Source organism: Lutra lutra, chromosome 12 (assembly GCF_902655055.1).
Source record: "Lutra lutra chromosome 12, mLutLut1.2, whole genome shotgun sequence".
Classification (NCBI taxonomy): Eukaryota; Metazoa; Chordata; class Mammalia; order Carnivora; family Mustelidae; genus Lutra; species Lutra lutra.
This window is the reverse complement of record NC_062289.1, coordinates 17,313,844-17,340,990: the sequence shown is the minus strand read 5'-3', so window position 1 is coordinate 17,340,990 and position 27,147 is coordinate 17,313,844. Positions and strand designations below refer to the sequence as shown.

The following is a 27,147-nucleotide window of genomic DNA, read 5'->3' as shown; positions in this document are numbered from 1 at the left end:
TTCCTACACTGCTGATCCCCAATTCACTCTTCTTAGACACGGCCCCATATTTTATTTTCACCGTAGGGTAATTGTTTTGTGATAGTCTCATGTTCTCTTGGGCGGGCTTATTGTTGAGACACTGTAATATCCACGAAGTAGACACTCTTTCTTTTCTGTTTCGCATGATACATTTATCCCATTCATTTTCTATCCAATTCTTTTCTATTTAATATGATACACTTATTGAATTCACCTCTCCATCCATCTACCCATCCTTCATCCATCTATCCGTATAAACGTACATATGTACGTGCATTGATTTAAAGAATATGTATCAAATATCTCTCTGTAAGCCTCTGGCAACCTGGTAAGGAACAGGACAGCAGCCCACATGTGTGTTTTCATAGCTCCCAGACAGAAAGACCAGGTGAAATGCTTGTCCTGCTGGTCCTTCTCACCCTCTCCTCCCTCCAGCCCCCCAAGTCCCCGACAAATCCCAAGTGAGAACACAAGAGCGGGTAAACACACTTACTCCGGCACTTCTCCAAAGCCCTCCAGAGGCTGTGCTTCGGCAGCATAGATCTGGGCATAGTGTCTGGCGGTGTTTTGGACGTAGCATTCCTACATCACCCACACGCATGGGAAAGACAAGTGATTAGAGGAAATTCAGAGCTGCGGTAAAGCCAATGGATTCCCAAACCCAGCCATCCCCTAGTTGGGGGCCCAGAAGTAACAGTGATTGCTACACTGCTGCATCGCTACAACCTAGAGCTGTCCACTGGAAGAGCCTCTCTGAGACCTGAAGGAACTCTCCAAGTAAAGCTCAAGCGGTCTCTGGCGCCAGGCATCCTGAACTAAAAAAGTTCTAGAACGTGCATGGCTGAAATTCACCCTGGGCTAAGGGAACTGGCCCCAGGGCAGGATGTCAGGTAAAACTTGGGGGACCTGCTGGGCTGCCTGCGAGCTCTCCCATCTGAAGTCTTCCTCAGGGGTGTGACGAGGGTTGTGGGTAGTGAACACCTTGACAAGACTGTTTGCTCCGGAAAAGCAAACTGGATTCTGCCTTCCACTCTGTAGGGCCTCTCCAAGAGGGAGTCTGGATGCTGGGGCTTTTCCCTGACCGGACCAGATGGTACTTGAGGCAGAAAGAGAATGAAGTGAAAGAATAGAAAAAAGAACGGTTGATTGGGAGAAAGGAATACAATTGGCAAAATCCTATCGTCAGAAGAGGGGCCGCCTTCATGAGCCGCAAGTCCCACCCCACATCAGCACGTCTGAGACCATCCTGGGTGGCTACTGCTTGACAGTACCCAGGAGATTCATCAAAGTCTAACCTAATTGTGTTCCAGGGAACAGTGTTAGAAGGGCACCTCACTTGTGACAGAGCTAGTCCCAGCACTCCCAAAAGCTTGGCCAGTGCTGGTGTCAAGAGTGAAATACATGGGCCAAAGTGGGAGGGGGAGACAGGGAGGGAAGCCCAGATCTCTTCTTGTCTCAAGATTCTGTGACTCAGTAACATAGGAAGGCGTGAACTTAGCTGGAGTCTTGGCTCAAACTCAGAAAGGCAGGAAACAGGACAAAGGCAGGGCCTTCTGATTATACCCCACACCCCTCCATAAACCAAACCAAAGCAAAGCGATCTAGAAACTGCTCTCTTGGGGATGCTTAGGGATCCTGGCAGCCATGTAGCTTGCATACAGACTCAAACCTTCAAGGACTTCATGGAGCACCCTGGGAACAGAACGGATCCCAGCCCGGGTCAGAACCAGGGAGGGACCTCCAGACTCCGGCTGAGTCCCATCCAGCTGACCCTTCCGGGCAGGTGGACCCACCTGGGCAGCGAGTTTGTAGTTCCTCTGGATGAGCTCGTCGTTGTTTCTGGTCCCATAGGCAACAGCGTTGTGCACTTTGAGCACACAGGCGTGGCCGGGCTGGAAGACGGGCGTGAGCCCCCGCATCACCTTGCTGCGGAAGGCCTTCCGGTGGACGCCTTCGCCGAAGTGCAGCTCCTCTGTGGCGATCTGACCGCGCAGGTGGTCCCCGAAGTAGCTGTCGCTGAGGAAGTCTTCTCTGAAGATGAGCTGGCTGAATTCGATCTCTTCACATCCTGAAACACAGCTCGCCTTTAGTTAGACCCCCCAGTGCTGCTTCTCGGCTAACGTGTGTTCCCACACAGGGCTGAGGGCAAGGCTGGCAGGTAGAGCCCGGACGGGGAACCACACTCCCCACGGAGGCCCAGCTCAAAGATGAGATGTTGGGGGGAGGGGGGTGAGCCCTCCAGGGGGAGGGGCAAGACCGCGCGAGCCAGGGAGAGGGGAGAAGACTGGTTGGGGCAAGGAAAAGAAGTTTAAACAGTGCAGTTTTTTTATAAGTTAAATTTTAAAATTGGATCACAAAAATGAAGAAGCGGTGTTTTTTTTAATATAACCCAACTCTCAATTCTCGTTACATGATTAATTTCATGTTTCCTGGGCTCCCCAGGAAAAGAAGTTTAGACAGACCTGGAAAATACGGACAGGACTGTGAAAGGTCATTAAAGGTAAGTTGAAAAGACAGGTGAAGGGTGGAGAACAGAGGAGGGACCAGTGGTTAGATGTGATAGATCGATGCTTCTCAACCTTTCTTCTCATGATTGCCCTTTGAAAGGAGTCTTTTTAGACTTTTTTTCCAAATTGCCCCTACCCCGAAATTTTAATTCCACACTTGTACTGTATATCTGTGTACATCCTATGTGTATATCTGTGCTGCACACACAATCGGAGTACAGGGTTTTGTTTTGTTTTGTTTTGCCTCCTTAAGAAGCAATTTTGCCTTCTCGAGAGCAACACTGCCTCCCTGTGTTGAGAATGTCTGTGGCAGACAAAAGAAATAGGCAGACAGGGACGCCTGGGTGGCTCAGTCGGTTAAGCGCATGCCTTCAGCTTGGGTCATGATGCCAGGGTCCTGGGATCAAGCCCGCGCCAGGTTTCCTGCTCAGTGGGGAGCCTGTTTCTCTCTCTCTCCCTCCGCTCCCCCCTGCTTGTGCTCTCTCTCTCGGTGTCAAATAAATAAATAAAATCTTTAAAAAAAAAAAAAAGGAAAAGAAAAGAAAAGAAAGAAAGAAAGACGCAGAAAAAAACCAAACAGTTAAAGGAACTGCCTCTGAAGAAATACCAAAAAAAAAAAAAGTCTAATTATTTTGGATTTATTTGTAAAAAGATAAGTAGAATTATTTTTCTAGCACCAGCTTTCTTCAGATTTGATTCTCCATGTTTCAGGTGACAATGGAGGCAATCAGAAGGCTCCGTTTTAAACTAGAGGCGAGCAGCAGCATTCTGATGGGCTGACAGAAGAAAAGAAAGTTTTCAGTGAAGTAAGTTTGTTTAGATTCTTTAAAATGTCCTCCAATTCTCAAAGTCGATAAAGACTAACATCTTTCTGAATGTTTAAGGAAGAAAGAAATCCTGGGTCGTGTGAAAAATCTCACTTCACATTTCTACTTTGACAGCACAGAGAAACATTTTTTTCTCTGCTTTTAAAAATATTTTCAGATCATGTGTTTTAAGAACAGTCTATGCCTGAAGCTAGCTATGAAAGGCATAAGGAGATGAAAATTATTTCTTGGGACACTGGGGGGACTCAGACAGTTGGGTGTCCAACTCCTGATTTTGACTCAGGTCATGATCTCAGGGTCGTGAGATGGAGCCCCTCTTGCTGGTGTGGAGCCTGCCTGGGATTCCGTCTCTCCCTCTCTGGGGATGAATGATGGGTCATAGTTATTGACAGAGAGAAAGAAGGGAGGTGGTAGGGAGGGGTTCAAATAGGAAAAGGGCTGAAGGTGCCAGTGGAGAGTGCGCAGAAAAACTATCCAAGATTTCACCAAGTCGAGTAGGAGCCTCTGACCAATTAACCTGTCCTGGGTCTCGAGAGAGAACTGGGGTGGAAAAGTAGGGGAACAGGTAGCCCGTGAGACATTGTCCCACGCAAATATTTCTCATGACCCAGAGATCATGACCCGAGCCGAAACCAGCTGTCGGTCTCCCAAACGACTGTGCTATCCAAGTGCCTCCCAGGCAGACTTTTAAGGAGATCCTTGTACCATAGATGTTAACCTTAGTGATAGAACCAGAAAAATAAATCAATTTATGGAGAAGAGGATAGTTTTTTCTTAAGTTAAATTTTAAAATCGGATCACAAAATGAAGAAGGGTTTTATATATATATATATATATATATATATATATATATATATATATATATAAATATATAAAACCCAAATCTCAATTCTAGTTACATGATTAATTTCATGTTAACAGTTTGGGTCCTAATACCACTTAGTGAACATAGGAAGTATTTTGTGTAAACACATCAGAGCCCAATAAATATGAACTGTATTTACCCCATTCTGTTTTCTTGCATAATCCCCCCAAATTCCTGAAACTCAATTATTCTTAATAGAAATGTGTGTACCAAGTACTTAGAAATGCATCAGATTTAACACAAAAGTTGTCCAGACTATGTGCTTAGAAATAACAAGGGACATTTTCTGTATAGTATTATATTAGGTATAATTAACAATCCCATCTATAATTTCCAACAGAAATGTCTACTTAAAACAATGAAAGGGAAAAAATAAATCTTAGGACTTTTCTTTGAAAGCCCTGTGTGCTATCATTAAATTGTGCTTGCTTGTGTTTTATTTGGACCATCTTTCATTTGGGGCCTTCCCACAAGCCTGATTTTATTAGTTTTTTAATTAGGGACCAACTTGTAAAATATTATTTGTTCCTCCTCTAGAGAACTCAATTAATAAAATGTGAGAGAGACTCCCCCAAACAAGAAAGGTGATCAAGAAGTCATTTGAACCTTCTTCATCTGAAAGATCAAGGGGATGGGGAGGAAAGTATGGGATCCCCTCACTTTCCAGTGAGTCACTGACACTGGACCCCCCCCAGTCACAGGGGGATCCGACACTGGGAGGAGGTGATGTCATTGGATCTAGACCCAAACCCTCTGGCTGGAGTCACAGGGCTATATTAGCACTGTTTTCATAAGGTGACCAGCAGCTCATCCCCACTGGGGTCTCTTTTACCAGTTCCTAACTGGTAAACACCTAGAAAAATGAGTTTATGCGAACCTAAATGAACGAGGTTGTGGCAAGTATCCGGCATGTGAATGCCCAGCAATGCTAAGCTGATGACACAGAGAAGCCCTTCTTCTGGAAGTTATTCTGTTTTCTCAAGCATAAGGAGGAAGGACATCCTTTTGCTTATTTAGACTTTTGGGGAGATGGGGGGGCAGACATGGCAAAAGGATCTGAAATCATATAAGCGTACTCCACACTAAAGACAGGTACATAGCATTTGAATAGGTTTGCAAAGAGCCTGTTTGTTGTTGCCGATAAATATCATGATATAAATATCATGATACGTGAGAGAGATCACAAGTGGGCAGAGAGAGAGGGGGAAGCAGGCTCCCCACTGAGCAGAGAGCCCGATGCGGGGCTCGATCCCAAGACCCTGAGACCATGACCTGAGCCGAAGACAGAGGCTTGACCCACTGAGCCACCCAGGCGCCCCTGCTAGACCATTTCTAAGTCAAGATCCCAGCTCCTTGCCCTTTATGAACTAGGTGTTCCCCCATCATAATCGCATTTACTGTCTTGTCTCCACAAAGACTTCCCCGTCTTCGGGTGTTTTTGTTTGTCTAAAAATCAGCCCACGAGGTGAATTTCTTGATGAGGCTGAATCAACTGAGTTATCCGTCTTACTCACATCTCTTCTAAAAGTCACCAAAGCTCCTACAAGGTGCAAAAAGCTATGGCCAGTGACGGGCGGGCGTGCACGGGCGGGCGTGCACGGGCGGGCTGCAGCCAGCTCGCTCCAGCTGCTGGTGGGCATCTCTTCCTGGCTCCGTGTTTTCTCCATCTCGCACTCGCAGTAAAAATTGGCCATGGTGATAGTATTTACACCACAGAAATGAGAAAACTCAACAAATCAGTGCACCTTCCCCCACACACCCTGGGCAGGTTGTTAAACATTTCCCAGCACGCTACTGGGTGGGGATGGGCATGTGTGCGGGGGCACGGAATTTTCCCTAAGAGGAAACACAGGCCGAGCATGGATGCCACCAAGCCACACTAGGTGGCCCCGCGGCAGGTGACTGCTCAGGAGCCCCCTGTTCGGCTGTTACCATACCAGCACCAAACGCCAAAGGAAAGAAAGGAAAGCATCCAAACCCATCTCTCATTTTCATTAAGATGCAAATGAAGTTATTCCCCTCGACCCTGGGCTGTCTTTGGAATCGGATGGTCTAGTCAAATTGCCAAGCAAACTGAAGACGCAAAACAGGTTGCATCAGTGCCAGAGGCTGAAAACAGCCTGCAGAGGGGCTGGATGCCAGCCTGAGGCTCACAGGTAGGACTCTTCCCTCAAAGCCCACCAAGCTGTCCTGGAGCACCACACCTGCAGTCTGATCTTTCGTAAACATTTCCGGACAGTCGTCACCTCCGCACTTACGGTAGGCCTGCAACCAGCTTGAAATTGTCTTTCGTGTCTCAGTCATTCCCGCACTCTCTCCTACTTGGTTGGAAGAGTCAGCAGGAATACTGCTTCTACCCTTGATTCCAGGAGCTATTTCATGCTTTTACGGAGGGCCCACGTCCTTGGACAACCAACGATTGGCTTACCTTTCAGATCCTGGTGACTCGTGAGTTGTTTCAGAACTAGAAGAAAAGGAGAGAGTGCCTTCAGTACGCATGGGCATTCTGAACTGGGGGGCAGGGGAGTTAGAGCTCGCAGTTTTCGCCTGAAACCGAGCCTCCGAGGCTTACCTTCAGCCGTGAGGTTAAACTCAGTGGTCAGTTTTCCGTAACTGTTCTTGATGGAGCAGTCATAGGTGCCCTGGTCCTTCTGACCAGCTTGCATGATGGCCAAGGACACAATCGAGTTGTCACCCGCACTGCAATAGGGGACATGAATATTTGAATGCTTCATCGTCCTGAGGTTGGAGGTTTCTAATGCACTTACGGAGATAGAAACATGCTTCCCTGCCCTCATGTTTTGGGCCAGTCGGTTGGTTAAAGAACAAAACCTCGATGAGCTGTTCAAATCCTTCATTCATCTGAGGGGACGATCAGCACGATTTTGGCTTAACATCCTCACTCCAACATGCAATATTAAGACAGAAACATTTGGGAGGTTTGGCTGCTGCTAGTAAAGAACCAGAAATGTGGATTCTGGGGGCTGTCATGAACATTTCTGCTCAGAATTCACCTCAATTATGTTACCAATCCAGGTGCCTGTGCTTGAAGGAGACCTGAAAATTCCAAACCCAAATCTAAACACAGATGCAATAAGGGACAAGAGAAAGGGGGTCTCTGCTGTAAATAAGGACACGTGGCTGAGGGTTTTTTTTTTTTTTTTAAATAGGATACCCCCGGACTGAATACCAGCCATCCATCTGCCCTCCCACCCATTCAACATTGTAAGTTCCAGGCACCGTGCTATGAACAGAAAAACTGGTGGTGACGATGATGATGATAGCTAACATGTACTGAGCACTTGGTATGCACCTGGCATCGTACTGATGACTTAAACATCTATTTCATGTCACACACAGATCAATGTAATGAGAGAAGTGGTATTACTATCCCCACTTCACAGATGAGAGAACTGAGGCATACAGAGGTCAAGCACGTGACCTAAGTTCCCACAGCTGGGTTGGGCTGGGACTTGAACCAAGAAAGCCTGAGTCTGGAGTCCTCACCTTGATCTCATGACGCTGCCTCTTCAAGTGATTTGGATCACTCCCCTCAAATCTGGGATCATGGGAATTATGGCTAACGCTGCAGTCTTCATTCCAAAGTCTCACACTAAAAACTTACTTTGTAGCCAAAAAGTTACATATTGTTGCAGTTTTTTTCCACAATGTTGTTAAACATTCACCAGGTTTGTCTGTTTCAGTTTGGGGTCATTTCACAGTTCAAACCCAGATTCCACTTATCCTCTCAGTTGCTTAGTCCCTGAAGTAGAGACACTCGGTTGGTTTTTCAGTGGACATCAAGTCTCTGATTTACACATGTTTCATGCACCAATGGCTTAAAAGAAAAGCCCATGAAATGATAATACATCGTCCACCGAGTGAGCCTCTGAAGGCGTCCTGAATGCGTGGTGGAAAGTGGACAGTCCCAATCACGAGCTGAAGATTTCCTGTTGGGCTGCGAAATGCTGAGTCACAGAAGGTCTGGGGCGGTGTCTTTCTCTGTGGCTTCTGACCCAAATTCCCGGATCCTCTGACACCTGACGGAGAACCTTGGAGGCCTCTTCCTGCCCTTCACATGTCAGTTTCACGGGCTCACCAAGGAGAATTTAATTATGGGAGAATGCTCCTGTGCCTGACTTTGCTGTTTAACTAGAACCCCCAGAGACATTTTTAACTTGCAACTTACAAGTTCTGTTTAGCAGAAAAGATAACCCTCAGTGTTTATTACCTGTCAAATATTAACCAGTTTTGTACCTGTTTGCAAAAGTATTATCGATTTGCCCAACAGACTATATAAATCTCCATTCCTCAAATGTTCCTTTGAATGGCTTTACCATCTTCCTGGTTCTTCATTATTTAATGAGCTGAAAGAGATCTTGGCTACGTGTTTATATTATACTTGCGTGAGAGATTTCAGCTTCTGGGAAATGATGTTTTGACAAGGCAGTGAGATACTTCTTGGAGGGACTGGAATTAAGGTGAAAGAAATTCGATAACATTTAAAAAGCCACTTGAACTAATGTAAATGATTTCTTGATATACAGAGGACGTGGGCCTCCCAAATATTCCCCATATACCACAGAAGAGGCAAAGGGGTGCACCTAAGCCAGTGTGGCCAAGAAGGAGTGAAGCCAGCGCGGCTAAGAACGTAAAGACTTGGCCACGTGTCACCGGTACAGGGCAAGCCTACTGTTGCCAAATGCTCCCCAGAGGGAGGCTGGGTTTTCTAAAGACATCTCAGATGGAAAAGGGACCCAAAGGATTCCGGTGCCAATTCTGAGCTCAGAGCAAGATGGCAGAAACCCCCACTGGTTAATTATCCTTGGCTGACAACTACAGCAAGTTTTTAAAGTGAATAATGAGTGCTTCCTTTCTATAAAGCTCTAGGGAGTGGCCTTGATTTAAAAATCAAGTCATTTATTCTCCATTAAAATTCTTCTGAAGCCATACATAAAACAGGCGGAATGATCGCAGCGTTTTAGGCAGCAAACATGATTCCATCCATCACAACCCAGTTAGTGTTCTGGAGTGATGTCATGGCAAAGAAACTGTAGCTCAAATCTGCCGTGGTTGCATTTGGGACCTAATTTCCTGGAATGGGTTCCCAGCGGACCCATTTGATTTAATTTGACAGAAAGCTCTCAGGTTGTCCTTCCTTTTTCAGGCTGCTTGTGGCGAGATGAAGCGGGTAGGAACCTCCGTGACTCAGGGAGCTGAACAGGGACCTCCTTTGGCAGAAAAAGCACCTGAGAACTGTTGGAGTGACAGTGTTTCCACGGAGCCCATTGGTCTGTTTAAGAACCAGCCACGCCCCCTCAGGTGTGTCAGATGAAGCTCCAGGTCCGAAGTTCACCTGGAGGAGCGTGTATTGCCAGCACAGCGCTCTAGGAAGCCGTTTGCCAGGTTCGTTCCACACCGGAATTCTCGGCAGATTCTCACTCTCCTCCCTCTCCCCTCCTCCTCTCCTCTCCATCCAAGAAATAAACAGCTTTTCCCATCTCAGAAAGGGCTGTTTATCACCCTCCAAGCTGCTACTTTCAACAACCTCATGGTGGAGAGGTAATTTTCCTTTTCTTCTTTCTTTGGGTTCACCTTTTTAGCCTTGAAATTTGTCAGGCTCATGGGAATTATGATACAGAGAACACAGCCAAATTCACAGACATGCAGAAGAGAGCTCTGTACTCTTGGGACCACAGAACCTCCGACTAGAAGATGATCTGACCCGTTTCCCTGATTCTAGAAACATCATGAAAAGTTTCCTGACTTCCTGAGGTCCCCAAACCCAGGGATGGCAGAGCCTGGCTAAGAACCCTCCACGGCTTTCTCTGTCTAGACATCTGTCTTCGGTTACTTACTCGTCTTGGATACTTTGGGTGTGGGGTTTCGACTTCAGTTTCCCTTTTAATTTCCTATAATAATTTTCTTTTAGAACTATGTTGTGAAACACGCAACAGCAGTGAAAAGTGACCAGGCAAATAGCGCACCTTCTCTGCACTTGGGCTATTGACTTTGAATCTTTTGTCCACCAGACAGTAGAATCTTCATGAATTTCTGCAAACTGGCAGCTTAATTTAATATTCCCAGAGTGGTCAGGGTACATCTCGGCTTGGATCTTTTTCAGTAATATCGGAGCTGTGAAGGAGAGATTTGCAGGTCAGTGTTCTTACAACAGTTGCAAAGAAAGACTTCATGGTGGGGAAGAGACTTTGCCATTGTATCACATGTCATTCTGACAACAATCCCCAAAATAGGGATAATAATTATTACCCTCAATTCATGGATGAGGAAGCCAAGTGTCTGAGGGGAGAAGTGGCATACTTATACAGTCAGAAAAATGAACTAATCCACCTCATTTTTCATTACGAAACACTGCATGAGTGAGCTCTGTAACGCACAAAGTGAAATAGAATGTGAGAGACTTTTTATTTTTTTTAAAGAAGAGGGTGGGGGGCTGGAGATACCTAGCCTATAAACCTGGGCCAAATAGAGATGCTTTTAAAGGATCACCAGATGGTCCAGGTCAAAATCAGAGCTGGGGATTAGGAGCAGAATAAAATCCAGTTGGGTGGGTTATCTGTGAATAACATTCATCCATCTTTCCCCTTGATCTGTTGTCTTCGCTGAAAATATCCTAATGGAGTGCAGTGATGTCTGACATCAATTTCATTAGCAAAAGAGAAGCATCTTCTTGAATGAAATAGGAGCGAGCAAGAAACCATTCGGGGGTTAGCCTGAGCTCTTTGAACATCGCTTTTTTAATTAAATCTGGGATGAGCGCCCTGCCCGACGGGGAAATGTGTCATTACTCAGGCCAGCCACTGGGCGGCAGGACAGACATTAGAACGGGACACGGACGGCAGACCCAGCCAGGTGGGCAGAGTGATTTGGCCATAAGGTTACTGGAAACCTGGTGTCAATCTCCTGCAAACCTACTTCCCTAACCCCGCAGCTGTGATAACCCAGAACATGACGTAATCCACCGCCAAGCCAGACGTCCTCAATGCTGACGATTTGTTTGCCCCTTTACCGCAACTCCCACTGTGAAGTCGCCAATGGATTAAAGGTGCCTCTCTTCCCTCCTTGACGCCAACAGACATGTGGGCAACAGAATGCACATTTAAAAGCTTATTCTTCCCAGAAAGTGATAATGGGCTGATCAGGGAATAAGTCCCCCAACTAGGAAGTAGCTGAAGATACTGACAATATGATGGGAGAGAGAAAACATACCAAGTGCTTATAGATGGCAACATCCATTTCACTGCAAATGGCCCGATGGGGCTAGCTGTGCTAGGTCCTGAGGCCCATGGTCTCAAACTCTTGGTCCAGACCCAGCCTGCCTCCTCCTCTGGGACCTAATTCCTCAAGGGCCCTTCCAACTCTATGCAGTGGCAGCCTTCATGATGATTTGTGGATACCTGAACGTTCCTAAAGCAGCCAGCCCTGTCCACCGCACATTCTAAGTTCTGAACACAGAAAGTTGGGGGGACAGAGGGAAGGGCATACAGTGGGCAGCAGGATGAAATGAGGGTCCCGGAAAGCTTTCTAGTAGAAAGCTGGCTTGGACAAGAGGTCTCGGGGCTTCTGAAAGGACCTCTCTTTGGGTGGGAGGAAGGGAGGGATGGAGATGAAGGAGCTACAAGGAAGCCTGGGAGTGTGGCTAGGTTTTTCTTCTGTGCGTATTCTGGCCAAGTGTTGAGTGGAAAGACTAGAATAGAAAGCTTTGAATGTTCCCAGGAAAGGTTACTCAGTTTTATTTCTTTGAGTCATTTGAGGCATTGCACCCTCCCACATACTAACTCCTTCCCTGCACGTCTGTGGTTTTAGAGCACAGCCTCCCTCCCAGAAGAACACTGCGCTGACCCAGGAGGTCTTGGGGACACCCAGCATAAGTTCCACCAGTCCGCACTTACCTGCAGCATCCTTGTTCCTACAGAAACTCGAAAAACCACGGACAAGGATTCCAAATAGACATTTCCCTTCCGGCTGAAACCACTTTAGAAATCTTATAAAATATCGCTCCATCCTCTTTAAATATGTGTTTTTTTGGATTTTTTTTTTTTTTTTTTTTTTTAGATTTTATTTATTTGAGAGAGAGAGGAGAGCCACAAGCTGGGGAGGCAGAGAAGGAGGGGCAGACTCCCCACTGAGCAGGGATTCCCAACTTGGAACGGGATCCCAGGACCCCAGGATCATGACCTGAGCTGAAGGCAGACACTTAACCGACCGAGCCACCTGGGTGCCCCAACTTTAAATGTTTTAAAACATGTCTCCTAGAAACCTGGCTGGATGCCCCCAAACGTTCTGAAGGGAGTTTTGTATTGAATCCTGCCTGCAGCAGGTGCTGAGGGCCAAGTGGTGTCCACAGGAATAAGGAGCATCAGTGTGGAGGTCTGAAAACTCCGGCAGGAGGAGCAAAGCCCCCTTAGGGTTAAGGGGGCCCCAGCATCAAGATCCCACACGCGCAGATGGCATCACTGGCTGCGGTGTCTTTTCTTTTGACTCCTCCCACCCATGGGGAGGGAAAGAAGAGCTCTGAAATAACAGAGGCTAAAATTCGGGTTAAGGGATGGAGTTTGGGGTTGAGGCGGCACTCCCAGTGCAAAAGCAGCGGTGACGGCATTTATAGCGCTCTGAGACTCAGTTGGTTTGAAACCTGGAACGGAGCCCCCAGGGCACTTTAGACTCAGACAAAGAGAAGGGTAAGTTGGAAAGAAATTTTATGTTCACATTTGGAAGAAAATCCACGATTCAATTAAGCTGTTTTTAATGAAAATCACCAATTAAAGAGGAGATGCCCAAATTGTACCTAAATGTTTATTTCTGTAAATCCTGCTTAGTATGTGGTCTATTTAATTATACTAATTAGCTACACTGATGAATGCCTCTGTTTATCTTTTAAAATATTTTTTAAAGGATAATTAAACAGAAAGTCATCTTAATCACGCTCCCTTGGTTAAATCTACCTCCAGGCAGCCTCTTCTAGCGGTTCTCTCTGGAGATCACCTGGGGACCTGTTAGAAACCACTTTCTTGGGGCACCTGGGTGGCTCGGATGGTTAGCGTCTGCCTTCGGCTCAGGTCATGATCTCCAGGTCCTGGGGTGGAGCCCCGCATTGGGCTCCCAGCTCAGCGGGGAGCTTACCTCTCCCTCTCCTTCTGCCTCTCCCCCTGCTTGTGTGTTCTTTCTCTAATGAATAAATAAAATCTTTAAAAAAGAAAGAAAGAAGCAGCTTTCTCCAGCCCGAAACTTGAATCAGAAACTCGGGAGGTAGAGCCCGGCAATCTGCACACAGGAGCTGGGCCTCCGGCTCGCCGGCCCAAACGCTAACAGCGACAGCCACAGAGCCTCACCTTTTCCCTCTCTTCTGCAAGGAGGCTCCTCCGCGTCTTGTCTCCCGTCTGTGCCTGATGCAGGTGGTTCAGGTGCAGGAATCCTTCTGAGAAAGCTTGAACTCCGCCTGACATTCTCCTCCTCCAATCGCAGCCTCAGGACGGCCACCCTGGACAGAAGTTTCTTCTTCACGCCCTCAGCTAAGGGTCCTCTCCCTGAAGCCTCTTGCCTCTTGACCTCCAAGGAGCCGCTCCCTGCGGCAGGGGACTTCGGGAAGCCGAGGGTCTGGGCGGTCGTGTGCCCGAGCTTCTCCTCCCCGGGTCTTCGCCCAGAGCCCAGGCTGGAGCCCTGTTGGCATGCGGACTGCAGTATCTTGGGAGCTTTCTCTGACACACATCCACCTGCCGTGGAGGCCAAGGTCACGGCCGGCGAGCCCGATGCGCCGGTGGATGTGGCTTCCCCGGTGCGGGGCTCCTCCCCTCTAGGTTCCTGGATTTTGTGTCTTTCTGAAAAGTTTGTGATGTTTCCTTCAGGACAGGCGGTAAAAGGCAACCGAGTGAGAGCACTGGGAGAAGGTGAATGTTTCCCACACTCGCTCTCAACGGCTCCTCTGCCCTTTGAGTCAGAAAATGCGTATGGGTGGTTTCTGGGCCCCACGACACCCTTCTCAGGGACGTCATGAATTTGACCCGAGGAGTCGCGAATATCTGCTCCATCACATGCGTGAGTCATCACTGCAGGCCCATCAGAAAGAGGTAAAGTGGGGAAAACAGACTCTGCTTTGTCGTTTTTACTGCCTTCAGCCTCCCCGGAGCTTCTCTTGCTGCCCTCTTGAATTTGGCCGATTCCACGTGCACGGGGACGTGCCCCCCGACCTTTGTCAGGACTCGGGACTTGCAAGACTGCGGGCTGGACAGCCAGTCTCTGGGCCATGGGCCCAGCATTCCGTTCACTGTCCTCACCGACGACTGGCGCGGAGGACGCTGGAGGCCCCGCCGTCTCAGCCCAGGCACACACCGTCCCACCTGCCGCATCTGTGGGGTCCACAGAGGACTCCACGACCTTCGGGCGGGTCAGAAACCGTTTAAAGAAAGCAGCGTGATCCGCCTGGACTCGGTTGCCCTCTCGGTTTCGGCTCACACTGTTAACGTTTTCCCTCTTTCCAGTTTTGGAAGGCTTGCATAGCAAATCTGCGACGTCTAATTCCTTTTCGTCCACAGGATCCACTGATGACTCTAGGAGTCTGGGTTGGCTCAAATACTCGGACGAAAGACTCCTCCAGGATGCACGGCCGGCTGGTTTTCCACTAACGTGCACTTCTCTGTCAATGGCAAGCGCTGAGCCAGACTCAGCCTGAGGGCCGTGAGCCTTGAGAACGTCCCACACAGCCCAGACCCTGTCAGGAATCGTGGGACCGGCTTCCAGCTCCTTGTACTTGGAACCTGGCTGTTGTCTGGGTGGCCAGACTTCTGGAATGGAAGCTTCCAGAGTTATAATCTTCAGCTTGCTTCCTGTTTCCCAGAGTTCTGGCCTGCTCCCTCCGGACTCTTCCAGGGGGACATTAGAGAGAGGAGAAATGTGGCTTGGAGCCTGACCTCCAACTTCCACAGCGGCTTCAGCCGCCTCGCACATGCTAGTCCCCGTGCCTGAGCTCTGTCCTCTCTTCTCCCTGGAGTTTGCTGATAAGCAGTGCAAGGACAGTGGGACTATCTGCCCTTGGGCAACAGGCATCCTGGACCAGCTTTCTTGGAGATCATCTTCAGGAGGAGAACTCTTTTGGGGTAAGCTCTCTTGCTGGATCCTCTGTGTCGTTTTACTTTCTTTGTCTTGGAAATGCTCCTCAAGGCTCTTCCAGCCTGCTCCGTCCACAGCCGGGCTCTTATTTCCAGAATGGTTATCAGTCTGAAGAGGGGAAGTGCGGCAGAAACCCTCTCCTTCTGGGAGCTGAGGAACGTGGATGTGGACTCCTGGCCCCCCGGGAGCCAGGCCAAACGGCTCTTCTAGAGATGCCGTCGTGGAATAATGAAAAATATGGCCCAACTGTGCATTGGAAGGAAGCTGGCAAATATTTCCTTCCGGAGCCTGAGGGGAACTCTCCCTGGGACCATTGGCGTGACTGTCCTCCACGACTGAAACAGGGAGGTATTTGGCTGGGTGGACTTTGGTGGCCATGGTAACGGTCGATGTGTCCCCACTTTCCCTGGTCACCTGAAGACACTCAAGATTAGTAGTTAAAGACACCGGCTTCTCAGGAGGAAACATCACAACCGAACCATTTCCGGCTGGTGTGTCTGCAGTGTCTGGGGCACGGGTCCTGGGGCTCTCGTCACCGCCTTCTGGAAAATGCACAGAAGAGCTGTTCTCAGAACACAGCGGCTGTCTTTCCTCAAACCCTCCGGAGCTGCCGGGGCTTGGCCTTTCCCGGCCAGGCTGGACTGTGGAGACCAGCGCGGAGGTGACATTCTCCGTCTCTGCTAAATTTTCCCCTGTGCCACCTTTGCTGGCCTTCTGTGAAATGTTCCAGGTAAAAGTACTGGTAAAAAGAGGCGGCGCAGCAGAGTCTCCCCCCTTGCTGCTCCTGCACGGGCGCTGTGGGAGCTCAGAACGCTGCGTGTGGGAGAGGATGCTCGGCGTCTCGTTATCAGGAGAATGTGAATCAGATACTTTGCTTTGAATCTCCGCCGGCTCTAAGTCTGTGTAGCAAGTTTCCGGAGGCAAATATCTATCAGCTGAGGCTCCAGCAGGAGAATCCATAGTGTCCCGTGTTCCTTGGTCTCGGGCTTCAAGACGCTCCAACACGCTTGCTGCTTCCCTGCCCCCTGGCTCATCGCATGGAGTTTCCAGGGTGAGGCTGGGCTTTTTGGGTTCAGGGGAAGCAACAGAGAGAGCCTTGGGCTCCCAGGGGTCAGCACTGCCCTCTTGGGGGAGAAGCACTGACAGCTCCCAGGGGGATGTATTTTCATTATGGGCATCTGGGATGCTCAGCTCATATCCTAGTTCTGTCCAGGAACCTCCAAGTGCATGGTCTTTTCTGTCCGGCTTTTCTCCGTGTTGTGGACATTGAGTACAGCTTCCTAGCTCCAAGTATCGGGCCAATGATCTGTCTTCCTCATCGATCCCTCCTGCATTGGGGAAGGAATTTGTTGTGGTCCCAGCAAATGCAGACTGCTCCCCAGCAGGATCTGAGAAAGCTGGCAGCTGGCTGAGAAAGTCTCTCTCCCTGACTGTTTCCTGAATTTGCACCTAGGAAGATGAAAGTGATATTAATAGACTTGTTCCTAGGAGAGCCCACAATTGGGCATTCCTGCGAGCCCAAGAATGTTAATCCTCGATGACTGTAATAATGGACAAGAGGAGTAGCAGGAATGATTGAAATCGAAACGCCGGTCCCCAGACCCTCTCTAGCTATTAGAGACTTCCTGGAGAAATGCACATTTAAGCAACTATGTTCCAGGGGACCCTTGGTCAAATTCCCCATTTTAAACAAAAAGCCTTCCAACAGTCATCAGATGATGCTTTCTTATCTCTCAGGAGAAAAGACAGAAATAAATTGAATGTAAACTATTTTGATCAAGTTAAGCCACCAGAGCTTGTGTGTATCTCTCCAGAAAGATACATTTCACATGACCTTAACAAATGAAATATACAAGGCTTGTAAAGTAGCAATGAATAAACTTTGTCCCCCAAATAGGACAGTCTGCTGGCTAATGATGTTACTAAAGAACAGAGAAAGGCCTGTCCTTTGAACCTGCCTCTAATGAAGTAATGGGGTTATGTCTGGTCACCAGCGCTTCCAATTACTTCTGCCCCAGGAAGGTTATAGAATTCTACAATGCCTCTTCCACTTTAAAACAGATGTCCTGTGGCAGGCAGACCATGCCCATGAGAAGTAGAAGATTCAGGGGAAGAGAGACAGAGAGAGAAACGGATGGAGGAAGGAAGGAAGGAAAGAAGGAAGGGAGGGAGAGAGGGAGGGAGGAGGGAGGTAGGGAGGTGAGAGGGAGAGAGAAGGAAGAACAGGGGAAGGGAAGGGAGGGGGAGGAAGGGAAGGGGAAGAAGAGAAGGATGGAGGAAGGAAGGGAAGGAAGGGAGGGAGGGAGGGAGGGCGGTAAGGAGGGAGGAAACTCACTTTGTGAGGAGTAAACTCTGACTATTGTATGATATCAGCTATTGTTGAAGGAAGCAACAAGATCTTAGACTACATTCTTATCTCTTAAAACTTTAATTTCGTCAATTATTTCAACACACGTCAAAATCATGCCCAGGCAACAAAAAGGGAATTACTGCTAAATTTTGGCAAGTACCTCCGTCTTCACCTCCAGGACCCTGCTTTAGAGCAACCCCTTTCGAATGTACTGATACCTGGGCTTATAGAGGAGAGGAGACAGAGTCTCCCAGGGCATAACAAAGCCAACCTGGAATGTTTCTGGGCACAGTGTGGCTCCAAGTCCCGAGGCTCACTCCCAGAAACCACACGGGAGAATCCTGGGTCTTCCTGCCCTGCAGTGAATCCCTTTACGTACTACTAGTGGGAGAGAGACCAGCAGAGCCACACCGCCCCCCACACTCCCCCAAGGCTGCCTGCTGTCACCAGTGATTCCCCTCTCATCTCCTCCTTCAACCCACCCTGACGTTCATTTAATTCTGATCTTATTGGCATACAAGGGCCTCATGAACAAGAAGAAACTCAGTATCATTTCCTGTGCTATATACTCCATGAGGGCTGGGACCATTGTCGATTCTCATCGATTCAACAAATGTTTCTTGACCGCCTCCAGCATATCAGGGAGTAGTGCGATAGAGCACAGGCAATCTGCCCGTCGGAAGGAGCTCCCATTCTATGTGGTTAGCACCCAGCAGGTGCACCAGAAGCACTTGTTGAAAGAAGGAGTAAATGAATGAACCACTCACGATCAGGGAGCTCAAGCCAACATCACCCATGAAACCTCTACAAGCTGAAGGGCTTTGGACTGCTCCTGACTTTGGGAAGACTCTATTTTTAAAAAGTCTTTTAACCAGAAGCCAGGGCACTACTGAATCACATCCCAGTGTTTCTAAAAAGAAAAATATACTTACTCTCTTTCTATATCCCCCATCACCTTAAAATGGAAAAGAGAAAACAAGGAAGATCACTTCTGGGAAACACAAAGCAAGGGTGTTTTTTTTTTTCTTCTTAGTGTCAAGAAGTTTAAGATGTGTATGGTTTCACCTCTATACCTGAACCTCTATGCTCTTTTCATTTGCCTTTTTCATTCAGTTTTTTCGTAATGAGCTGTAGTACAAATATATTGAAATATGAAGAAAGAAAGTTGGGGTAGCTTCCTGGTCATGACTTGAGAAATGAAGGCAGACCGTCCAGTTAACAACACCATGACCCTCTCCTGAGCCTTCTTCCCTGGCCTGAATTTTTGCTACCGGTGTCAGTCCTTTATTTTAAGATCCTGTCATCATCACATTATCCTCAGTGCCAACAGACATTTATGGAGTAGCTGCCTTGTGTAGAACTCTCTGCCAGGCACTGGACAGTTTTTTCCCAAAGGGCTCCCACTAAAAAGCCCTATGTTGCTTACTGGGATTTTAACCACCCATTATTGCTTATTACCCAAAAAAAAAAACCAGAGTTACAGGCTGACACCTAGAAGACACTGGTGTGTGGAGTGGGTGAGTCACAGGACAAATAAGTTTTGATCAGGGAGAGTTTGGTCATTGAGATACATCAGCATAACCACGGTATCTTGCCTTGATTTCTAGAACAGTCATGTTCCTGTTAGTGTATATTCTCTCCTCCCCTCTCTTGCTTTGAAAATAAAGTCCCATTTTAAAATAGCCTAGTGAAGCCCCACATAGGTAAAGAAGTATGGCAAACCCTTGACTGTAAATTCATCTACTCAACAAATGCTTACTGAGCATCTACTATGTCCCAAGTTCTATTCTAAGCATCAGAGAAGCATCAGTGAGCATAACAAAGACTGCTGGCCTTTTGGAAATTATGTCCAGGCAACAAACCACACAAACAGTCCACTGCTGATGTGAAATTCCATAAATGTTATTTGAAACAATGGGATTTTCTCAAAGTAGAGCTTTTAACAGCCCAGTGTATGCTCGTCAAGGCTGAGACACAGTTCCAAGGGCAGGCTCCTTGGGTCTCATTCAGAGACTGACTCAGAGAAAGAGGGAAACCACAGACTCACACCTTTCAAATGAGTCAGGCCTTTCTTTTAGGAGGAGCTCTCTCAGGGAGGTCATTGTGAAAGAACCCCGGCAAGTGATTCTCCTGCCACTAGGCTGTTCTCATTATAGAGTAAGTGTTGAAACTCAAGAGGCGCTGGTGGCCAGAAAGCTGTTCTCACTCAGGTGAAAAGATGGGGAGGGTCTGGGGTTCCAGGAGGACGCCCAGTGCAGTGGGAGAAGTGTGGACTCCGAGGTCTGGGCACCTGAGTTCAGCTCAGTACAGTATTGTATATATGACCCCAAGTAACCTCTCGGGCCTCTCTGACCCTCAGTCTCTTCCTCCAGGGCTAACCACACATTTGTCGGCACCATCCTGTCGAATCCCTGGCTCTGGCTGACATTAGCTTCCCTTGTTGTCTGTGAAAAGAAAGTAGTGACCAGGACCAAGAGAAAACTGAGAGACACTGGTGAGCAGAGTTGTGAGCCCTGGACTTTACATAGGTTTTCTCATTTTAGTGGTTAAGTAAATCGGAAAGACTGATGCTATCGTGTCTTCTTCACAGATGAGGTGAATAGCCTGGGTCCAGTCAGGAGACGGCAACCACACAGTACATCCAGGAAGGGAGGTTGAAATCTACAGTTGTTAGTTGCATAGAAGAGTAACTGTCAGCTAGGGGGAGGGGAGACCCCACCGTGCTCTAAGGAGAGGGGACGCACCGAGGAAGGGCAGCTTTTAAGTTACTCAGACCCCGCTGGAGAAGGTCTGAAACAGGCCGCCAGATGACAAAGAACTTCACTGGGTTAGCCAGGCCAGAGTCGGTCTGGAACTGCTGGGTGAGCCACAGACCACCCTTTCACATGTGGGCAGGGGGCATGCAGTCAGCACTCAGCTCAGAGGCAGGCAGCGGTGGTCTAGGCCCTGGCAGGGGCAGGCGCTGCGGCCTTCACAGTGGGTGGGTGACATGTGGCAGGAGTAAAGACAGGGAATGGTAGCCCCGTGTATTTGGGGCTGCAGGAGGCCAGATGTTGGTGCAAAGGGGGCCATGCAGAGTTCTGGCTCCCGAGGAGAGGGGCCTGCAGGAAGATCCTCCCTAGGCCAGGGGTACAAGGTAGCAGATGGGCCATGTTCTGAGCCCCGTGCTTGGCCCGGCTCTGTGGGGTGAAAACAAACACACACACACACACACACACACACACACACTCCATACTAAAAATGCCAAGCATCGTCTTCCTCCCGCAGTGTCCTTCCAGCACCCTCTGCTGAGAACGCTTCACACCGGGCTTCCCTGAACAGAGAAATGGTTAATGACCTTCCCTTCTCAGTAAGCACGTTAGGAAGGGCGCACGGGGAGCCGAGGAGCAGTCCGTTGAGAACCGACACATGAGGTCGCTGATATTCACGGGTTAGAAATCTCCCCAAGATCCCACCGTCCATGAGAGAACCAGGATTTAAAGTCAAGTCTGTCTGGCTGGAAAGCCCTTTCCAACTTGAGTTTTCTAACAAGAGAAGTTCATGCAAACACCACCAAGAGGCTGGGAACTCCTGCTTAATGTGAAAGCTAGCACTCCCGGGGTCCCAAGACATTTAGGGTAGAAGACTGTAATGGTCCTTGTTACGCAACAGGACCCCTTGTTCATCGGCCAGCTTCCTCACAAGCCCTAAGGGCAGGGACTCTGTTATTCATTTCTGAATTTCCAGAACCTTAGCCCACGGTAGGGGCTCTGTTAACTTGCTGCATGAATAAACACATGAATGAAGACAAGGAAAGGAAATGGTGAACCAAATTTAGTAACACTTCCAAACGTCCGTACTGAAAGCAGTATTGCCCTTGAAAACCTACCCTCTGCTCCTACTGCATTTTCCAGCCCCCTCTCTAGCAACACCCTCTCCTTCTATAAACGCCTTGCTTCCTTCGCCGGCCTTTTCAAAACTGTGGCCTCCCGAGGAGGATCCCTTAGGAAAGCTGTGACCTCTCTTCATCTGCCCCGTGATGTTCAGAGTTACACTCGTCTTCATTAACAAGAGTGTCCTCAATGCCAACAAAGTCCATGAGACTAATTTAGTCACTAACAGTCGAAGGTGGTAAGAGATAAGATCCCTCTTCCCAAAGAGTTTATGATCCCGCTGAAGAGACAAGATGTACATGGAAAAGATAAATAACAATTATGACAAGGCGAGCCAACAGCCAAATGGATAGATTTTAGCTATCAGTGCTGCTCCAGGAGAGGAAACAAGGTCACCACCTAACTCTCCTCTTCTAACTCCACGGATACAGTCCCTGCCATGTGAAGACCAGACATTGCACTCTTTTTTCTTTTTCTTTCCTTTTTTTTTTTTTTTTTTTTTTTTTTAGAGAGAGTGTGAGAGGGGGAGAGGGGCAGAGGAAAAGGGAGAAAAAGAATCTCAAGCAGAATCTTCGTTGAGCACAAGCCTGATGTGGGCTCAATCTCATGACCCATGAGATCATGACCTGAGCGGAAATCAAGAGTCAGACGCTTCGCCTACTGAGCTACCCAGACACCCCCTGATGTCGCACCCTTACGTTACTTGTATCAACTCTCAGATAATTCTTGGACATTTCTCTGCAGTCTTGGGTATCTTCTCTACTGAGCGGTGTGTGGCAGATGCAGTAGGCATCGCGGTTGACTAACTCAACAGCATCCCCGACCCCCTTCTCCCCTGCTACCTCCAACCAAGAAAGCTGGAAAACCACATAAACAGCTAAATAGATGCCTAGCGAGCTGGGGCCAAGGGGTCAGTTCTTGCTAACGAGACACAAGGGGCATTCTGCTAAGGGACTACGGAGGAGCTTTTGCTTTCCTTATAGAAGGCACAGATAGGGCAGGTGCCTTGCCTCCCCCCATCCTTCTTCTTGTCATGAAGTTGTGATGCCTGGTGCTGAGCTGTCCTCTTGCCGGGAAGAGGACAGCAGCACAAAAATGAAAGTCAACAAGCTGTGGCCAGTGGAGCAGAATGAGAGAAAAGACTTGGGAGCTCACAGGCATCCTTGAGCAACTAGGACAACAGTAAGACCTTCTACCCACACTTGTAGTGAAGTGAATGGCAAAGGTCCTCGTGTCTGAGGCCAGAGCTGGCCATTCTGTTTGCTGTGGCTAAAAGTCCTCCTAGAGACACAAGAGGAAAATATATTGCTGGGGGATGAAGGAAAGGGCATGTGAGGTTGGCCCTGGACACCTTCTGGAGGCATGTGGGTGGCTTTAGGCAGACATTAGTATGATGGCTGATGTCACAAAGGACAAGGGTATGGCTCCTGGAAAGGGGACTCGAAGGGCTGGTCTAAGTGCCCAGAGATCAAAAAGGCCCGAGGCAAGGTGATCTTGAAGGTGTGGGGAGGGGAATGGGGAAATGTGAGAAGATGGACCATTAAAGGAGAGGCCAAGGTTCTAAAGGCCAAGTTCAACCCCCCAGGGCCAGGAAGGTCAAGACACTGGGATCCTTGCTTCAGCTGGGAACACTGCCAGAGGCTGATGTGTGCTGGTTGTGGGGAGCGGGGGATGGGGGGGTATGTTGCGGGGTGGGGGGGTTGTGTTGGGGGGATGGATAATTTTCTTTCTCTAACTCCTGCTTCTTTTTAAATGTCCTTTAAATGCCCTTTCTTCCTTATCTGGCCTAGACATAAATAGCACCATGTTCTTCCCCAGTTGTACATGCATCATCAATTTCCACCTCCTCGTGGTTCCAGGAACCATCAAACGGGCCCTTCCTCTCTCCCGGCCACTATGGGCGGCTGCAGCCTCGCCCCGCGGCTCCCCTTTCCTCAGTGTCTGCTGAGCCCCCAATGCGGACACAGCGTCATTCAGCCTTTCAGTCATTCGGTAGAGCGAATCCACACCACCTGGGGCGGCACCCCTGAAATAGCCCCGAGTTCAGTCCAAATAAGCTTATGGGCAAGCTAGAATATTTCAGAACTTGACTTTATTTTTAGGAGTTGCTGGGTGGCCCAGAAAGGAGCGTCACTTAAAGGCTTTGAATGGTTAAATAACACAGAAGAATGTGGAAGACACTTGTCGGAAATCCTCGCCCCGAAACGTGATCCCGAACACCCCTGTCAATCGACCTGCTCCTCTGCATTCCATTCCCTCCCAGAGACCAGGAATCTGCAGCTGGCTGGCGCTCCAATCCCATCCCGATTTCTTAGAAAAGCGGTAGAGTTGGTAAAATGCCAGTTGGATCTTTTTATTGGGAGGAACTGGGTTTCCATAACACATGTCCTTTCCTAGGGCCGAGGGCCTCTTGTACATTCGGTGGAATCTCTGCCTGGAAACAAGGTGTGAGCAAAGGACCATCGGCATGTGAGTCAGATCCACCTGTTCCTCGTGCCTCTCAGGTACTGGGAAGCAGGTGCTCTCATCGCTACCAATCACTAAGCCCTGTGTGGCCCTTAAAATGGGGCAGATACTGTGCTAAGTGCTTTACATATGTTAATACAGGTAACATCTATAAAATGTCATAGAAAAGTACACCTTTGGGACTTGGGGTTGTGCAAGGTTAAGGACAAGTACACCAGCTATCGCAACACATGAGAAGACCTCCATCGTATTCAGCTTGCAAGCACAATGAGTCAGAAAAGCAGCCTTCATCCTTGCCCCGGTGTACCTGGAGGTTGGCAGGGAGTTATGCAATCCTAAGGGAAACAGAGTTGGGAAGGGCCGTGATTTTTCTCAAATTCCTTTTCTGAAGAGTCTCTCGGTTTTCTGCAGTCTTGGGGACACAGCGATTGGGTGAGAAGGTTAAAGGAAAGTGGAATCAGTGTGAGATGGAGGACCAAGCCTCCGGAAACCTGGCTGGGGTCCTGGATCTGTGGCGCCACAGAAAATGGCTTTGGAGAAGTCACCAGCCCCTCGGAGGCAGCTTCTTCCACAGTGAAGTGAGAGGCTGGAGGGTATCTCTTGACCTGGATGTCCCTGGTGTTCTATGTCCCGCTGCCTTGTAAACATCACAAACGCAGAAATGGGGCTTAAACCTCACCCTCTCCTTGGAGCTGGATTTCCCTTGGACTCGTCAAGCTTCCAGATCTAATCCTCTCCGTGAGCTAGGAGAGCACTAGCTAATGCTTTTTGGAGTTGAGTAAAGTTATGGCTTCTTCTTCTTCCCCCAAATCTTGTTTTACCTACACGGTTCTGTGTATCATTGCAGGGGTTTCCAGACCACCTCGAGCCCGTCAGTCTCCTCCCCGGGGCCCACGGGAGCCTCGGACTGAATTCCTGCTATTGGCCGTAAGCGGGGGGTGAGTTGCGTGGCACCGTTTGCGTCCCACAGCCTGAAACGTCTATGTAGACTTCAGATGGAATAACGGGGCGGTGGGGGGCAATGAACCCTTAGTCAGGTTCGAGGAGAGCATTTTCAAATCAGTCTCTCTCTTTACAGTTTTTAGAATTTGTGAGCAAAATCAAAACCGACATAGTAGCAATTACTGTTACTGCCCTGAAAATAATACACTGTACAAAGCAAGTTCTTGTAAACTTTAGAAACAGGAAATACTTGTCATGGTTATGACACTCCTACCTTGCCTGTTCAGCCTGGCTTCATGGGGCACAGCTGAGATGGCATTGGGCACATGGAAAATCTGAATATAAATGTGAATATAGGCAGGTCACTTGTCTTGGATGGTCATTACCAAAAATCAGGAGAAAATGTAAGCATGGGGCTTGAAGAGTCCTTTCTCTGCCATCTGTCTCTTGTAAGTAGCAGGAGAGATCTGTGCCCAGGTTTGGCTTCTGGTTAGAAAATGTCTCCCCAGAGAGTTCAGTTCTAGAAGGGCACCGATACCCAGCAGGCAGCATAGTACCCGATTAGATTCAGAGACAGCTTTGCTCAGCAGAAGCAAAATTTCCTAGGTAGGCTTACTCATCTTTGTGCGAGGCACACAGCAGGTGTGCAGAAAAGAGGTCAAATAAAAGAGGTCAAATCCATCCAGTCTGTTCTTGGGTCAGGGTGTCTTTGCCAACCCAGGAAGGTTTTGCACCTTCGGAGTATGGGTCTCTTCTCGTTCTCTGTTGAGATGTTGATCTGCTACCTGAAAAATTGCTGAGGGTCCTGTGCTTTGGTTAACATGTATTCTACTAAAATGTACGTCTTCATCTCTAATAATTAGTTGCTTGGTTGGGCTCGGTCTTCTTTAGATCTAAACTGAAGCCATCCGTTCTTTTTTGAGTAGAGAGAGGGAGAAGCACCTCTTGTCTCTAGTGAGCAACTGAGGTTCCAAACAAGACTGTCCAGAAGAATCAGCACACTTGTTCCAGTGGGCACAAGGCACTGAAGGTGGCCATGTCCAAGTGACTACGGACACAGCGTTGTACGGCTAGAACGTGCAGTGGAAGGGTTAAGCTGAAAACCCCTGCATGGTAAAGATGAAGGAAATCAAAGGCCAGGGGGAGAGAGCAAAGAGGAATGTGGTGATTAGGCCAGAAATTCAGGGAGCCACCAACGTCAACTCTCCCACTATAGATGGGAGGAAACAGAATGATTCAGAAAGAAGTTTCAGGAAACTGAAGTTGTTAGGGAAATGCTGGGAGACCCAAGGAAGAAAGACAAGGTCTGGGATTCGGTGCAATGATTTGAGCCAGGAGAGCAGAAAATATTCTGAGCTGGTATTTGTCCTGACGGTGGATTGAAAATTCATATATTTCTTCCCTGAAACATGCGTACATGGAAGCCCTGGGTTTTTGTTGTTGTTGCTGTTGTTTTTCTAGAACTGATCTTGTCTTCCTCTGGAGCTCTCAGTCACACGTAGGAAGCTGAGGACTGTGTGGGGAGTAACAGTTTTCTCTCTGCCTAGGCCTGCCTTCGATCCAATAACTTGAACATTGTTTTAGGGGATTCCCGGGTCCTTGGTTCTGCCTGGTTCTGCTCCTGCCCCTGTGGGAGCTGGTGTCTGAGTTTTCCACACTGGTATATGGGTGCTGGGCTACTCTCCATGTCCCAAAATGGAAACAGGGGAAAGATCTGTGCTCACGGTTTCCCTCAGCTGGTGCAGGCAGAATCCTGATACCAGGAGGTGTGAAGTCTGGGCGGACGTGTCCCTCCGGGCCCTGACTCTGTCAGCCTTTTGTCCCAGCATCTCCGAGGGCGCCTTCCAAGGGCTGTGTACGTTTGTACGTCTGTCCGAACCCTCACGCCCTCCTGCTGTGTGTACAGACATACGGCTCCCTAATCTGAGAAGAAAGGAATTTAGAAAGCTCCTCTCTCAACAAAATCCAGCTAAAAATCATTGTCCCGCCTAAACAAAAGTAAGAACAGACGCCTTTTTCTTTCCAGCTGTTTGCTTTCCTCAGCACAACCTCTGACCATTTTCACCTCACCCTTCAGACAACCCTTGTCTCCTGAGCTACTTTGGAAGTGGGTCCTGGAGGCAGAAATGGAAAAACAGAAATTTTTCTTTCAGACATATCCCTGGACACA

General features: G+C 48.4%; 1 protein-coding gene across 6 annotated transcripts in view; it reads right to left on the bottom strand.

Moving 5' to 3' along the window:
- Positions 1 to 27,147, bottom strand: part of ALPK2 (alpha kinase 2) — a 115,241-nt gene that overhangs the window by 20,214 nt on the left and 67,880 nt on the right. For 5 of the 6 annotated variants that reach the window (XM_047696305.1, XM_047696307.1, XM_047696306.1 and 2 more), the window contains 6 exons: positions 13,574 to 16,796; positions 10,208 to 10,355; positions 6,793 to 6,920; positions 6,649 to 6,684; positions 1,815 to 2,089; positions 515 to 603 (listed from right to left, as the gene is read on the bottom strand). In XM_047696305.1, coding sequence (XP_047552261.1) covers positions 515 to 603; positions 1,815 to 2,089; positions 6,649 to 6,684; positions 6,793 to 6,920; positions 10,208 to 10,355; positions 13,574 to 16,796 — 3,899 coding nt within the window. The remainder of the gene's footprint in view (positions 1 to 514; positions 604 to 1,814; positions 2,090 to 6,648; positions 6,685 to 6,792; positions 6,921 to 10,207; positions 10,356 to 13,573; positions 16,797 to 27,147) is intronic. The other variant, XM_047696308.1, reaches the window with a different exon arrangement.